The sequence below is a fragment of the Giraffa tippelskirchi genome, chromosome 7, assembly GCF_054371585.1.
Source record: "Giraffa tippelskirchi isolate mGirTip1 chromosome 7, T2T-mGirTip1v1.2.pri, whole genome shotgun sequence".
Classification (NCBI taxonomy): domain Eukaryota; kingdom Metazoa; phylum Chordata; class Mammalia; order Artiodactyla; family Giraffidae; genus Giraffa; species Giraffa tippelskirchi.
This window is the reverse complement of record NC_137281.1, coordinates 87,249,800-87,265,897: the sequence shown is the minus strand read 5'-3', so window position 1 is coordinate 87,265,897 and position 16,098 is coordinate 87,249,800. Positions and strand designations below refer to the sequence as shown.

At 48.8% G+C, this 16,098-nt stretch overlaps 1 protein-coding gene across 3 annotated transcripts; it reads left to right on the top strand.

Annotated features, from left to right (window-relative positions):
* Positions 1 to 451: 451 nt before the first annotated feature.
* Positions 452 to 8,720, top strand: PCK2 (phosphoenolpyruvate carboxykinase 2, mitochondrial). Of its 3 annotated transcripts, none has more exons than XM_081506457.1 (10): positions 452 to 576; positions 2,627 to 2,872; positions 3,498 to 3,682; positions 3,769 to 3,972; positions 4,312 to 4,499; positions 4,812 to 4,974; positions 5,241 to 5,459; positions 7,321 to 7,458; positions 7,743 to 7,838; positions 8,076 to 8,720. In XM_081506457.1, exons 1-10 carry the CDS (start codon positions 548 to 550, stop codon positions 8,528 to 8,530), a joined length of 1,923 nt encoding a protein of 640 aa, XP_081362583.1. In that variant the 5' UTR covers positions 452 to 547; the 3' UTR covers positions 8,531 to 8,720. The 3 variants fall into 3 exon arrangements, with proteins under 3 accessions (XP_081362583.1, XP_081362585.1, XP_081362584.1); XM_081506459.1 differs by having other exon boundaries at positions 8,408 to 8,532; XM_081506458.1 differs by lacking the exon at positions 5,241 to 5,459.
* Positions 8,721 to 16,098: the final 7,378 nt, after the last annotated feature.

The window sequence follows — 16,098 nt, the reverse complement described above, 5'->3', positions numbered from 1 at the left end:
ACCATGGTATTAGAGTCCTGGACAACAGAAGAGCCCCGGCTCAGAGGGCCCAAGCCCCGGGAGGAAAGGGAAAGGCAATGCCCAGCCCCCGGCTTCTAAACCTCCAGCTTCCCGTGGGTTCCGGCCCCTGGCCTCGCCCCTAGTTCTTGGCTTGTTTGCCACCCAGTGCCTGCCAGTCGCTATTTCCCAGGAGCAAGAGTCCTCAAAATTACATCATGTGCAGGGGGCGAGGCGGAGCGGTGGGGTGGGGTTTCGGGGAGGGGAGCGGAGGAGAGGAAACAATCCTCCAATGGGAGACAAGGGTTTGGGGGCTAGGATGCAGCGAGTGGGGCCGCGGCTGGGCGGACCCGCGGGTAGCCCCGGGGGCGGAGAGAGGGTCTCGCCGGCCCTGCTGGGTCCCGCCCCTGCGCCGGCCCGCCTCCTTTTTAAGCGCCTCCCGCCTAGCCTGAGCTCCCGCTCTCGGCGCTGCTCCCTCGTTCCCCGCCTTCCTTATCTCCCCGGCTCCGCTCGGTTCTTGCGGCCACCCCGCAGCCCCAGCGCAGGTGCCATGGCCGCTATGTACCGCCCCGGCGTGCGGTGAGTGACCCCCAGACCGGGGCCGACCCTCACTTTCCGCCGCGCTCGTCCCCTCAGGGCTGCCATATGCGTTTTCCTGCTCGCCTCCCTCGGCCTGGTTTTGCATCCGCGAGGAGGAGGCGGGCAGGTGGCGAGTGTGTCTGGATCTCGTCTTCTCGGGTCGTGCGTCACGCCAGAGATCGGGACGGCCTCAGCCGCTCCGAGTCTCTCGGTTTCCGTCCCCTCCTCCCTCTCCCTGCTTTGCTGGTCCCTGACCACACCGTCTGTATCTGCTACTCTCAGAACTTCCTTTCCCCTCCTCGCTCGCCCTCGCGGGGCCCAGTCTCCATATCTCCTCCTTTGCTGTACAGATGTAAGTGGTTCCACAGGTTGCAGTGAGGAGCAGTAGAGTCCTGGGGCCAAGGGTGCACGAACCCCTGGGGACTGAGCTCAGAGCTCCCTAAAGGAGGTAGAAGGTAAACAGCCATTCCCCGGCCTCCCCCGGATGGGAACCTGAAGGGGAGTCGGGCGCAGCCAGAGGAGTATGGGGTCCCAAGAGGGAGGGAGGCATGGTAGAGGTAGGGACCAAGTTGCCTTCATTCTTACCTGGCTGGCTTCATCCCCTGTCCAGGACGGGAACCCCCAGGCTCTGCCTATCTTCACCCCCTTTTCACAGCTTCCTCTCTTCCCTCTGTAATCTCCCTTCTCAGCTTTTGTCTCAGTCTGAGCCGACCCCTTGTCTCTCCCACAGCTGGTTCCACTAGGCCAGCCCTTGTGGGTGGTCTCTGGAGCAGAGGAAAAGGAGAAGGTCCCACTCCAGAGAGGAGAAGAGCAGGGGGAGCTTCACAGGAGACTCCCTGAGATAGCCTCCCCACAGAGAGAGGCTCTCCCCAAGGCTGAATGCCTATAAAATTAATGCTTGGGGAAAACTCTCTGAAGCAGAACAAAACAGGTCCCAGGAGGTTTCCTCCTCTGCCCCTAGGGCCACACTAGGTCTCCACCCTGCCCTGCCCAGTGAAGCCACCCAGCTCTCAGTCACGCCACCCAGCTCCCAGTCAGGGCCTGAGTGCCCTCTCTTCCCCAGGCTTCTTCCCTGTGAGTCTGAGCACCCTACAGCCTAATGTTCCACCCCAGCTCCAAAGCTCTAGGCATTTGTTCTCTAGGAAAGAGAGCCAAGGGAGGGACCGGGTCATGCAGTGCTGGGCGTGTGGGGCACAGTTTCTGGTGGACAAGGCCCTGGCATAGGAGAAGGGTAACTTCCCTTTCTTGGCCTTTGCTCTCTCTGGGTCACTCTACCTTGGGTCCAGGCCAATCAGAGCAGACCCTACTTTTCCCTCTCCTAGGGGTGTGAAGGGACAGATTCCAGGGGCTCTGTTCTAAGAATTGGGACATGTAGCCCAGCTGGTGATATTCCCTGACAGTCAGCCTTCCACACAGTTTGAAAATACCTACCTACCCAGTGGCAACACTTTATGCAATCCTTGTTGGGCCGCTGGGCAGCCACAGATCAAATGCCTGGAACCCTGACATCCGATCACCCACTCTTTGTGCAAGGGCCCAAATCAAGAAAACTGGGACTCACCCATGTCACAGACTTGGTCCTCTGCTTGAAGCTTTCACAGTCTTATAGCATGCAAAACTATATTTGAGAATGAAAAGAACACCAGACACATGAAGCAGTCACCTGGGCACAATTTATTGACATTTGGGCCACAGGACACCTGCTCATTTCCAGACATTGACCAGACATAGTAAACCATGGGCATGAGCCAAGCCTACAATAACATCAGCATACCTAAACATACACTTCCATATTGCCAAACATGTGCCATTATGCTCATTTGGTGATACCTGTCCCTTGCTAATCAGGAGACACCCTCACTAAGCCTCATAAAGGCCACAAAATACACATGGCCTGACCCCATCTCCTTCACCTAGTCCAACCTCTTCGTGGTGCCTGTACCCAGACGGACTTTAGCTTGTCCTTAGAAGCTCAGCCCTCTGTACCCTTGACTTGCCCATCTTCCATGAGAACACCTGGCCCATTACCTCTCTGTTTCTTCTCTTGCAGGCTTAGCTGGCACAGACTGAGCCCCTGGGGCTGGTCATCACGGTGCAGCATCCAGACGCTGCGAGTCCTCAGCGGAGATCTGGGCCAACTGCCTGCTAAGGTTCGAGACTTTGTGGAGCACAGTGCCCGCCTGTGCCAACCAGAGGGCATCCACATCTGTGATGGGACCGAGGCAGAGAACACTGCCACACTGGCCCTGCTGGAACAGCAGGGACTCATCCGAAAACTCCCAAAGTACAAAAATTGGTAAGCCCTGAGCCCAGCAACCTGTGAGATGGGGGCAGTTGCGTGGACCGAGGCCACTTTGGGTTTACTGAGACAAAATCCAATTTAAATAGACCATGCCAATGGAATAAGCAGAATGGGAGCTTTGAGGGAAACCATCAGAAATTATTGCAGTTGGTCTATACTTTTATGCTAAGTTGATACAAATAAAAGCCTTTACTTTTTTTTTTTACTTACAAATTCAGGGAGTTTTTGCCAGGGCAGAGGCCAGTAGAGGGCTGGGGGCCAAGGGAACTACCCCTTAGACTGGGACAAAATCTGGGAGAGGGAACTTCCCTGGTGGTCCAGTGGTTAAGAATCTGCCTTGCAATGCAGAGGACATGAGTTTGATCCCTGGTCCGGGAACTAAGATCCCACATGGTGCAGAGCAACTAAGCCCACACACTGCAACTACTGAGCCCATGCACTTGGCATGCCGCAACTAAGACCCCCCCAAAAAAAAATCTGGGGGAAGAACTGAGATGCAAATGGGTGGGAAAAAATAAGGCCAACAGAAGACCTGGAGACAAAGCTGGACGTGAAAGAGTGGGTCTGGGGTGAGGGCGGTCTGCTGGCCACTATCTTCTTGATATCCGCTCTCCCCCAGCTGGCTGGCCCGCACAGACCCCAAGGATGTGGCACGAGTAGAGAGCAAGACGGTGATTGTAACTCCTTCTCAACGGGACACGGTGCCCCTCCCGGCTGGTGGGGCCCGTGGGCAGCTGGGCAACTGGATGTCCCCAGCTGAGTTCCAGCAAGCTGTGGATGAGAGGTTTCCAGGCTGCATGCAGGGTAATCAGGGCAGGGACACAGAGGCAGGGGCACTGAAGGTATCAACAGGTTGGAACCCTTCATCCAGGTGGCGTTTTCCTCCGTAGGCCGAACCATGTACGTGATTCCGTTCAGCATGGGTCCCGTGGGCTCCCCGCTGTCCCGCATCGGAGTGCAGCTCACGGACTCTGCCTATGTGGTGGCAAGCATGCGGATTATGACCCGGCTGGGGACGCCTGTGCTTCAGGCCCTGGGAGATGGCGACTTTGTCAAGTGTCTTCACTCCGTGGGCCAGCCCTTGACTGGGCAAGGTGAGCACCTGCTCTGCCCAGGGGAGGACACAGAGGCCCGCTTGTACTCAGAGGGAACCCCACATCCTAGCCAACCTGATTAGTGAGATGGTGAAGTCTCATGTTCTAGAGCAGGAGTGGGCTGGGGGTGAGGCTGTGTTGACAGAGTAGTTTGCACAAGATTGAGAATTATCATCCAAGAATAGGGGCATGGGAACTGACAGGTATCGTGAGGTAGGAGGTTTTAGCCACCCATTGACACCACCACTGCTACCAGTGTCTTTCCAGCCAACCCCAATCCCTCCAGCCCCTGACACCCTGATGCCCCTGCCAGCAGCCCCATGAATCCATTGTCCCCAGGGGAGCCGGTGAGCCAGTGGCCATGCAATCCAGAGAAAACCCTGATTGGCCACGTGCCCGACCAGCGGGAGATCATCTCCTTCGGCAGCGGCTATGGTGGCAACTCCCTGCTGGGCAAGAAGTGCTTTGCCCTTCGCATCGCTTCTCGGCTGGCCCGGGATGAGGGCTGGCTGGCGGAGCACATGCTGGTGAGGGCCTGGTGAGGATCTGAGGGGGGCAGGCCAGGGGCGGGGCCTGACCAGTCAGCCTCAGCCTCGCCTCTCCACTGCCAGACTGGAGGCCAGGGACTCAGCCCAAATGCCCGAAGCTTTGGCCTGAGGCTGCTGACTGTTGGGGGGCTTCCCCTTGCTGCCACCCCAGGCCCCATGGCAAGGCAGTGCACACAATTAGTGAATAAACCTTGGTCCTCCCTGTTGACCCCTAGCTGTCCTTCCCAAGCAGACCATTCCTGACCTCTCTCTGGTGCTCTTTTCCGTGTCCTCTCTCTACCCAACTCTCAGATCCTGGGTATCACCAATCCCACGGGGAAGAAGCGCTATGTGGCAGCCGCCTTCCCCAGTGCTTGTGGCAAGACAAACCTGGCTATGATGCGGCCGGCACTGCCAGGCTGGAAAGTGGAGTGTGTGGGGGATGACATCGCCTGGATGAGGTTTGACAGTGATGGTGAGAGGCCCTCGGATCATACTCTGGGTTCTCGTTCAACTCTCCCCTCACTGCTCAGGGTGAACTTTGTCAGTGAGAACCTTTTCCTGAACAACTGCCCCACCCCCCTGCTTCCTGGCAGCCCCCCACCGTGGAGATGCAGAGCCTTTCCCCTCAGATCTAGGGTCTAGCTCAGGGCAGGGAGGAGCTGAGCAAGACCTTCCAAGACTGAGCCTCTCAACTCTTCCTGGTTAGTCCTTCCTTTTTTTCACTTCTCCTCCCAACAGGTCGACTCCGGGCCATCAACCCTGAAAATGGCTTCTTTGGGGTGGCCCCTGGCACCTCTGCCACCACCAATCCCAATGCTATGGCCACAATCCAGAGTAACACCATTTTCACCAACGTGGCTGAGACGAGCGATGGCGGCGTGTACTGGGAGGGCATTGATCAGCCTCTTCCACCTGGCGTCACCGTGACCTCCTGGCTAGGCAAACCCTGGAAACCTGGTATGAGGGGTTAGTCAGACCCGGGGCTTAGCACCTTGTTGATGTAAAGGAGTTTTCCTCAACCTGCAACCACCTCCCAGGACCTCTGGGAGGCACAGGGAGTTATGAATGTTCTCAGTTTTCTAACCCTAAGCAAGATCTCAATTCACATCCCAGCTCCACCAAGTATTAGCTCTGTGGCCTGACTGAGTTGCTAAAACCTCCTGAGCTTCAGGGTCCCCATCACTTGAATGGGGGTAGTTATTACAGTACCTATCTCATAAGGTGTTGGAGGATTAAATTAAATAATGCATGTAAAAGGTTCAACATAGTGCCAAATACATAGTAAATTCTCAATATAAGCTGAATGTTTTTAAAGGAGGAGGGCTGTCTTGGAAGTTATTACAGAAAGAATTGGACTCAAAGCACAATCCATAAAGTGGGACCCATTAGGAAGGAGGAAGCCTGCCCCTCCCCTCCACTGGGTCCCCATCGTCACCCCCCTAAAATAACCATTGGCTAAAGGTCAGTATTGTTACCTTTCCCCTGTTCTTCCAACATATCCACCCCAGCCCTTTCAAACGAAGTTAGATCAGCTCTTTAGCCTCTCCTGGAACCTAGTTTCTCAACCCTGTCATTACTCTCCAGTGCCCTGCAGCCCTCCCCTTCCCCGAGCCCTGCACTCTGGACCTTCAGCTTTTAGTGGCCTTTGGCATTTAGACAGCCGAGATCTAGGGTTGGGAGCAACAGGGGAGGGTGGCCTGTGGTCACTGAAGCCTACATTCAAGTTTTCCAGGCTGGCTTAGCAGTCACCCTCTTCATCTAATCATCCTTCATTTTTTTCTAACACCATCATTAAGCCCTCCTCAGCTTCCCCACCCAACTGAGAAATCCAAGAAACTTTCATATTTCCCCACAGGCTAGTTGCCCAACCCTTTCATCATCTCTGGATTCAGGGGTATTACTAGGGCATGTTGTACCAAGCTTCAGTTCTCAGAATAATACCCTGAGCTAGGTCCTGAACTGGAGATGAAAGTGCCAGAGAGAAGCGTTAAGGGATGGTTCTTATATGAGAGTGGAGGCAGGAGCCGGGGCTGGAGCAGGGCAGGGTACACTGGCTCTGTGACTGCCTTGCCCCCCAAGGTCTGAGCAGCAACTTCTAGCAGAGAAAGCACTGTGTCCATTCAGGGCCCCCATGATGGTGCTTTATACATATGCCACTGACTTGGTCCCAACTCCTCTCCAGGCATCTGAAGGGGCCTAAAATGACCTCCTCAGGTTATAACTGTCCAGTTTATGTCCTCAACTGAGTTCTTCAAGCCCTGTCACTCCAGCAGGGTCTAAGCAGACCCAGGGAAATTACCAAAATACTGCTAGCTTTAAAATTAGTTCCTGTTTGCATTTTGATAACTCAGGAAATTCTGTCTTCCACCATTTGCTGATGGAAAGTCAGTTATCTGAAATACTGACCTGACAGTCTCAGTTTTTGCTTTAGGTTTGAGTGTCTATTTAAATAGTAATCTCATAAATTAAAAGAAGAGTTTCTGGGGCAAAATTTCTATGATAACTCTATGACAGTGTTTAACCCCATTCCCTTGAGCACTGGCCAAGTTCTGTAACTTAGCATAAACATTAATTTCCTGCTAAACCCCAGTTCTTCTCCCATTCTTTTCTCCTATAACTCAGTTGGCAGCACCATTATGGATAAATAACTTGATCTTCAGGGGAGATGTCCTGGTTCCCTTCTCCCTACCAACCTCCAACTCAAGGTTGCAGGGAGCTGATGAGGCAAAAAGAAATTGTGCAAGAGTGCCTGTAAAGGTATATGTGTTGGGAATGGACATGCCCTTGGAAGTGATAGTATTTGTATTTGTTCTGCCAGGTGACAAGGAGCCCTGTGCACATCCCAACTCTCGCTTTTGTGCCCCGGCTCGCCAGTGCCCCATCATAGACCCCGCCTGGGAGGCCCCTGAGGGAGTCCCCATTGACGCCATCATCTTTGGAGGACGCAGACCCAAAGGTAAACATAATGCAGGCTCCGTGCCTTCTGGGTTAAGGGTCAGGCTTTCTATCAGAGCACACCTCCCTCTTGTGTTTAAAGCTCAGAGGGCCTCAACCTGGATTGCTAACTACAGCTGTCTGCCTGTAGAGAGACCCCCACCGGGAGAATCAAGGTGGAGGGGGGCAGCATGGGGTTTGAAAATCCACAGTGGAGGTCCTAGGAGAGATTAGGAGTCACCAGAAGGGATAGAGTGATGGTGCAAAGATAAGGGCTGCCTTTGACCATGTGCCCTGGTGTCCCAGGAGTCCCCCTGGTATATGAGGCCTTCAACTGGCGCCACGGGGTGTTTGTAGGCAGTGCCATGCGCTCAGAGGCCACTGCAGCGGCTGAACACAAAGGTGAGTGCCCTCCCTGCTTCGCTCCTGTGCCCACCTTGCCTCTTCTCTCCCTCCCTGAGCCAGACCTTCCTCTTGCCCACCCCTTCCCAGGTGTATCTTTTCCCCATTCCCTTCCCCTAACCCTGCCTTAAGGATATTCCAGTACCACCAACATTTCACAGCTTCCTCCAGCTGGAGGCAGGATACCCTTCTCCAGTAAGAAAGGAGATTTCTTACCCATCCTGCTCCCCTCCCCAGGGAAGGTCATCATGCATGACCCATTTGCCATGCGGCCATTTTTCGGCTACAACTTTGGGCGCTACCTTGAACACTGGCTGAGCATGGAGGGGCGCAAGGGGGTCCGGCTGCCCCGCATCTTCCATGTCAACTGGTTCCGGCGCGACGAGGCAGGCCACTTCCTGTGGCCAGGCTTTGGAGAGAATGCCCGGGTGCTAGACTGGATCTGCCGACGGCTCGACGGGGAGGACAGTGCCCGAGAGACACCCATTGGGCTCGTGCCTAAGGAAGGCGCCTTGGATCTCAGCAGCCTGGGAGCCATAGACACCACCCAGCTGTTCTCCCTCCCCAAGGACTTTTGGCAACAGGAGGTTCATGACATTCGGAGCTATCTGACAGAGCAGGTCAACCAGGATCTGCCCAAAGAAGTGCTGGCTGAGCTGGAGGCCCTGGAGGGACGTGTGCGCAGAATGTGACCTGAGCCTTTGGCTAGTGAGAGGGCGCAGCACCCCCCACCCCCACCTTCAACTCCCCTGGAATAAGCAAGCCACCAGGCCTGCAGAAACTATGGGCAACTTAACACTCTCATCCTCTGGCTGCTGTGAGATCAGGCCCCAGACCTTTCCCCACATGCTGCCTAATAATGAGATGCTCATTTATATAACATTTGTGCTGTTTTCATTTCCTGCCTGTCTTCACAGGCTTCCCTTTAACACCAATTTCACAATCTTCTTCCAAGCAGCTGGTGTCCCAGTGCAGCCTGCCCTGGCATGGCCAGGGGTATAAGGATCTCTCTCACAGGCAGCTCAACCAACAAGCCAGATAAGTAGAAATTGCTGGGAGAAGACAGTATCTACTGGTGTCCTGAGGAATTAAAAAGGAGGGACCTCTGTGAGCTGCTCAGTATAGCCTCCAGGCCTAAAATTCCCAGTCTCCCATCAGAGAAGCAGAAGCCTCTATAACCCCACTCCAGTGAAGCGGCTCCACTGTCAGTTCTCAAATCTGTTCTTCCTCCTGCATTACCCTGAAGTTTTGACTCACAAAGTATTCATGAGAGCTGATTCACTATTGAGGCAGCTAACACTTTCATCGTACATTCTGCGTGACAGGCACTGTTCAGGGGTGACGGCTGAGAGTAACTTCACCTGTGATCTGGATCTGCCTGAGTGAATGTATAAACTGAGATGGGTATGATGGAACTTTGTACCCACAAAATGAGGACAAATATTCACAAAATAACTGAAAATTCCTCAAAAGAAAACCTTGGAGGAGGAAACACCAAATGTTTTTATAGAAAACAGCCAATAACCAGTTATAATGTGTAAAGAGCAAAAAGGAATCTAAAGTCAGAGTGGATTACATGCTAAAACACAGCAATGGAGTCCATGGCACTAAAATAGATTTTAAACTGCACTAACAGATATTAAAACTTCATAAATAGCATGTGATAACTGAAACAATATGATCAGAGGTAGCATAGTATAGATGTTAGGCACATAGTAGACTCAGGCCAGGGGTGCCTCTCAGTTTCTTCAGCTATAAAATGGGGATGTGCCTACATCTGACAGTGTTGTTTGGATTAAGAGTCAGTGAAGCCAGGTACTCATAACTATGCCTGACAAGGAATAACCATTGACTATAAGTTAGCTGTCCTGACCTTTTCACTCTGTATAGATTAGAGTGTAAGCTGTCCTCACCTTTTCACTCTGTATGGATTAGAGTGGGCCCTGCAGGCATGTTAAACACTGCTGACTTGACAGTTTAAGAGGAAAGTGAGCAATGTAAATACAGTTTAGAGGAGAAAGAAAATAGGTTGGAAATAAAGTCCTTCCTGGAAAGAGGCAGGAAACTGGGATTCCAGGCACCTCTCTGATACCATACCTAAATGCACAGGAATAGGAAGGTGTTAGTGTTAAGGATGATTCTGGAGATTTCCTTGGCAGTCCAGTGGTTATCAGAGAACTAAGATCCCACATGCTGCATGGCAAGGCCAAAAAAACTTTTTGTTTCTCCAAAGAAGACATACAGCTGGCCAACAGGAACATGAAAAAAAATCTCAACTTCACTAATTATTAGAGAAATGCAATGAGATATCACCTCATACTGGTCGGAATGGCCATCATCAAAGTCGACAGATAAATGCTGGAGAGAAAGGGAACCCTCCTACACTGTTGGTGAGAACGTAAACTGGTGCAGCCACTATGGAGAACACCATGGAAGTTCCTTAAAAAACTAAAATCAGAGTTACCATATGATCCAGCAATCCCACTCCTGGGCATATATCCAGAGAAAACTAGAATTTGAAGATACACGCACCCCAGTGTTCACTGCAGCACTATTTACAACAGCCAAAACATGGAAGGAACCTAAATGTCCACTGGGAAAAAATGTCCATCAACAGATGAATGGATAAAGATGTATATATATACAATGGAATATTAACTATAGAAAAGAATAAAATAATGCCATTTGCAGAAACACAGATGAACCTGGAGATGATCATACTAAGTGAAGTAAGCCAGACAGAGAAGACAAATATATATCACTTACATATGGAATCTGAAAAGGTACAAGTGAGCTTACTTACAAAACAGAAATAGACCCACACAGAGAAAACAAACTTATGGTTACCATAGCAGAAGGTAGGAGGAAGGGATAAATTAGGATAATGGAATTAACATATACACACTACTATATATAAAATATAGATAACAAGCAAGGACCTACTGTATAGCACAGGGAACTATACTCAATATTTTGTTATAACCTATAAAAGAAACTAATCTGAAAAAGAATACATACACACACACACATACAAGTATCTGAATCACTGTGCTGTATACCTGAAACTAATACTATACCTCAATTTTTTTAATTTAAAAAAATAAAAAGCCTGGACAAACCCCGATTAAAAAAAAAAAAGATTTTGCCAATTAGAATAAAATTGCATGCCCTGCAGCTCTGGATAAATGATAAAATATAATTAACACATTTTATTAAACTTTTTATTTTAAACTAAAACATATACAGAAAACCATACAAAATAAGTGAAGTGAAGTCGCTCAGTCGTGTCCGACTCTTTGCGAACCCGTGGACTGTAGCCTACCTGGCTCCTACGACCATGGGATTTTCCAGGCAAGAGTACTGGAGTGGGTTGCCATTTCCTTCTCCAGGGGATCTTCCCTACCTAGGGATCGAACCTGGGTCTCCCGCATTGCAGGCAGACGCTTTACCCTCTGACCCACCAGGGAAGCCCATACAAAATAAAAGTATAGCTTAATAAACTAAATTGAACCTTGAATTCATCACCCAGAAAAACAGAACTTTGCCAAACACTAAAAGCACCCACCACCACCACCATGTTCCTCATCTCCACAGTCCCTCCTTCCCGGTGTAAATTGACACCATGGTTCATGATAATCACATCCTTGCTTTTTTTTTTCCTGTATTATCTAAATCCAGAACCCTAGACATTATAGCCTAACCTTGTCCATTAAAAAAAAAATCTGTATACCTTTTAATCTTTCAATCTACAGGTTACTTCTCTCCTCTTTTCTTCAGTTTAACCGTTGAAGAATCCAGGCCTAGATGTTCGTCGCCTAGATTCATTCATTAGGGATTTCAGAAAAGCTCTCCTCAAACTCTGTCATAATCTTTGGAATTCCTTTACAAAGGGACACTCCTTTTATTTTCTGTTTTCGTTACCCTGAGGCACAGTTTATATAGGTATAGCAAGATAACTGCTTGATTCTTTTCCTTAATTTACCATCTTCAATATAATGTTTTGAGGACTTTTCTGGTGGTCCAGTGAGTGGATAAGACTCTGAGCTCCCAATGCAGCAGTCCCAATCCCTGGTCAAGGAACTAGATCCCTCACGCCACAACCAAAGACCCCATGGTCCGCAACTAGAACCTGGCACAGTCAAATAAGTGTTTTAGTTATTTAAAAAAATAATGATTTGGTTTCATATCATCCTTCAAAAAGGTGACCAGGTAGGTTTTTTCTGGTGACAAATTAGTTACACACACACACACACACACACCCATTATGAACTCAAGGATTTAAACATACTTAATGTTTATTAAATTATCCTTATAATGCTCAAATTATCCCATCTTTGGCCATAGGCTTGGCTCCTGAGTCCTTTTGACTTTACCCTGATAACGTTTACTGGCTTCTTTACTATCTGGTATGGTAAGTTTTGTACATCTCCTACCCCAGACCCAGCACTAGTGGTAAAGAACTCACCTGCCTATGCAGGACACATAAGAGACGCAGGTTTGATCCCTGGGTGGGGAAGATTCCCTGGAGGAGGACATGGCAACCCACTCCAGTATTCTTGCCTGCAGAAGCCCACGGACAGAGGAGCCTGGCAGGCTACATTCCATAAGGTTGCAAAGAGTCAGACAGGACTGAGCACACACACATGCACCCCAGACCTACCCCAAGCTCTGGTTTCCTTCACGGGAAATGGTATTTTAAGATTTAGGTGGTAGGAGTGTTTATTGCTACTATATTGTTTCTAGATCTTGTCAGTGGATAGGGATAGGAAAATAAAACACCTTGAGTTCAAACTGATAGTTCCTATTCAAACTCAGAGCTAAAGGGTTTTTAACTTCTATTTCACATTTGTACCTCCTACCCGCCACACAAAAAATTCTGGTTCCCAAGGACACAGGATACAGAAGTATTAGAAATCCCGTAATTACTCAATTGCTTTACAGTCAACACACTTTTAAGTCCTGGGTAAACTAGCATACTTCCCCCTTTCCTTCTACATTGAGCGTGCTATAAGAAGATAATGTATAAACACACGTCATCCATCACTTCAGAAGACAAAACGTTCCTTTGTGTTGCCCACATGTTCCTTTGTAGCTGGACACATGTTCCAGGAGCTCTGTGCCGTCACCAGGCTGGGATTGGGGAGAGGGAGGACAAAGGTAGCCAGAGAAAAATTTGCTTTCCTTCTTTCCTCTCAAGCCCAGCCCGCCCCCTGGTGGACATGCTAATGAGCAGGAAATGCCCAAAGCAGGTCAGACAGGAAGTCAACTAGCTGACATTGACTGAGCAACCACTAGAACCAGTCCTAAAATGGGTGCTAACTAGAAAACCTCTCTGTTGCTTTAAGTGTAGGTGGGGAGAGTGGAGATTGCCCAAACGGAAAGCACTTAGAAATTGTCACCAAGCAACGTGCCAAATTTCAAATTCATAAGAGGAAGGGCCAATAAAGTTTATCAAAATGACTTAAAATTATTTTTTAAAGAAACACCATTTTCTTTCAATAAAACACAGTATATCCTAACATATAAATGCTCATATACATTTTTAAATTATTGTCACAAATGATCTAATCAAGTTCATAGGCTTAAAAATCTTTTATATACAAAAATCAACCAATGGATCAAGAGATGAAACCTTACACTCCTTAGCATTTGATGGCAAGACATTTTGGCCATAAAACCTCAGATTTTTCTTTTTAACATTTACAATGACTTTAAAATGTTTTATTCAATAACACACAAGTTCCATGTTTCAAAGATTTGAGTATAGATTTTGTTCAGCTTTAAACTGCATTTGTAAATTAAACAGATTTGTAAGCTAAGGAGGAAAAGAGGAAAGAGGTAATTTTTAAATGAGTTAAGAAGATGAGTTTAACAAGTTTTTGTTTTCTATGGACCTCAGGTGGTTGAACTGTGTTAACCATAATGCTTTGTTCATACTGTATCTTTGTCATATTAGTTCATGAAAGGCTTTCTCTACTATTTGTCTAATAATAAGCCTGGGTATTTTTATACTTGTTAAATGCAGAATTTAAACAATTGTTTTTGCATCCACCACATGTCACCAAAAGAACCACCACCTTTTTGAAACCTAAAAATGTAACTTGCACAATCTCCCACAGCATAATAGAAGACTACATCATTTTAATGGCTACCTGGCATTTTTGTGTCTACCATATGAACCATAATTTATTTAACCAATCCTATCCTGTAGCAGTGTGCTTGGATCTATTTTGTTTCCAGTGTTTTACTACAATGCATAATTGCTCTGCTGAACATAAACATTTATGCTAGATTTGGCATATAGACTAGGGCTAGTTTCCTAGAAGTGACACTACTGGGTCATGAGAAAGTGAGTCTGACTGGTAGAGACAAAGTTTCCCCCAGACAAGAAATTCTGGGAAGGCGCAGAGAAGAGAAACAAGTAAGGACTTTATGGCCATATTTGCTTGGCAGAAGTAACAAAAAAAGACAAGAGGGGGACAGATCACAGCACTTCTAAGAGTAAAAAGAGAGCCAAGCAGGCTTGGAAGTTTGTATTTGAAACAAACACTAATGAACCAGTTGTAGGTTCTTAAGAACTAAAGGCTATTAGAGAAGAATACTTCCAGAGATCAACTAACCGGGAGAGGTGTGAAACAATGAAAATTTGATGTTGTGTGATGACTCTGAAAACCACCTCAACTAATCAGTTAAGAATCCATAGGACTTGAATAACTGAATTTAAAAGCCAAAGAGAAGGGAAAGGTCATTTTGGAAAAAGATTCCAAATTTTCCAGGCTGGACAACCCAGAAGCCACAGAATCCTAAGATTCTCTGATGGTGACTCAAGACGGTGAAGAAGGGAATGGCATTTCATGGACAGAGAAGCCTGGCAGGCTACAGTCCATGGGGTCACAGAGGGTAGTACACGACTGAGAGACTAACACTTTTGCTTATATTATTTTAGAACTTATTTATAAATAAATATGTAAGATTTATTGAGGCAATAAACACTATAGGGCAGATAGTAAGTAACCTGGCAATAAGAGATGGCTGACTGGCAGAACAGGCTACTTAATTAGTAGATCCCAGAGCAAGAGAAAACTGTGGGGCACTTGTTCAAAAAAATTTTAAGCATTTCAAAGGGTGATAGCAGAGTATTAAACCAAGTGTGGGCCCAAGAAGCCGACCCTAGTGATGAGGTGATAAGCACCCATCTGGCGACCTAGAAACCAGGAGGCCTCGCCCAAAGGACTAACCACACCCTCGCCCTCCCAGGGAGAATGAGCCCAGGGAAATTAAGGGTCCCCACTCCCCTACCTGCCCTGAGGCGGCACTGGGAGGGGAACAGATGACAACACTTCTAAGAGAGTGCCGTCTGGGGTCGCTGAGGTGCACCTCGGGCCCCGGATCTACGCGCCCGACACGGACAATCAACACTCCCCCAACAGACACACACACCCTACTCCAGCAAAGGCAAGGATCCCAAAGTACACAAGTCGCGGCCTTGGACTTAGCCGAGTTACTCATAAACCCGGAGCGGGTAGGAGGCGCCGCGCGCCAGGACCGGCTTGGGGCGGAGAGGCACCCGAAGGACAGAAGGTCTAAGGAAAGTCCGCAAATCCCTGAGGGCCCAAGGGGCGACTGAGGGGAACTGACAAAAAGTAAGGCCAAACAAACAAATTTTTTATGTGCAAAGGACAGCAACCTTCTCGTATGTTAAACCACCAGTAAGCTTTGTACATCTGTGATAACGCCTGTTTTATATTCAAATGAACAAATAAAAGCTTTTATTTTTGTTGCTCTGAAAAAAAAAAAGTAAGGCCAAAGGAGACCCGCGACTGTGTTAGGGAACGTCAGCAAAGACCGCCAGGGGTGACCTAAAAAGTTGCCAAAGCTGCTAACAGGAGGTCTAGAAACGGCAAACCCTACAAGAACAAGGCTTCCGGAAGCTAAGCCCGGAAGGGAGGGTTTGAGGGCCTATGACGTGAACACGTCCCAAAGGCGCCGGGCACCCCTTAGGGCAGGGACGGCAGTAGCAGCAGACGGCGAAAAGAGAAAGGCTAGAGCCGAAAGGGCAAAAGGGGAGGAAAGAGTAGGTCCTTAGAGGTCGTCTGAAAAGTGCGAAGCCAAATTAACCCAAGGGACCGACAGCAAATTGTATCCCTTGCTAAGACACCCCACGGAAGCACGCCAACGTCTTTTGTAAGCCCCGCCCCTCGCCCATCAAGTCTAGTTCCGTCGTCTCATAGTCAGGAAGCGCCGGTTCCCTACATACTCC

Bases quoted from the DNA above. Each gene is read 5' to 3' on its own strand.
- PCK2 (XM_081506457.1), top strand. From the start codon at position 548: ATGGCCGCTATGTACCGCCCCGGCGTGCG. The intron at 2,873-3,497 runs GTAAGCCCTGAG...GCTCTCCCCCAG, and splicing joins CTCCCAAAGTACAAAAATTG to CTGGCTGGCCCGCACAGACC. The intron at 7,459-7,742 runs GTAAACATAATG...CTGGTGTCCCAG, and splicing joins TGGAGGACGCAGACCCAAAG to GAGTCCCCCTGGTATATGAG.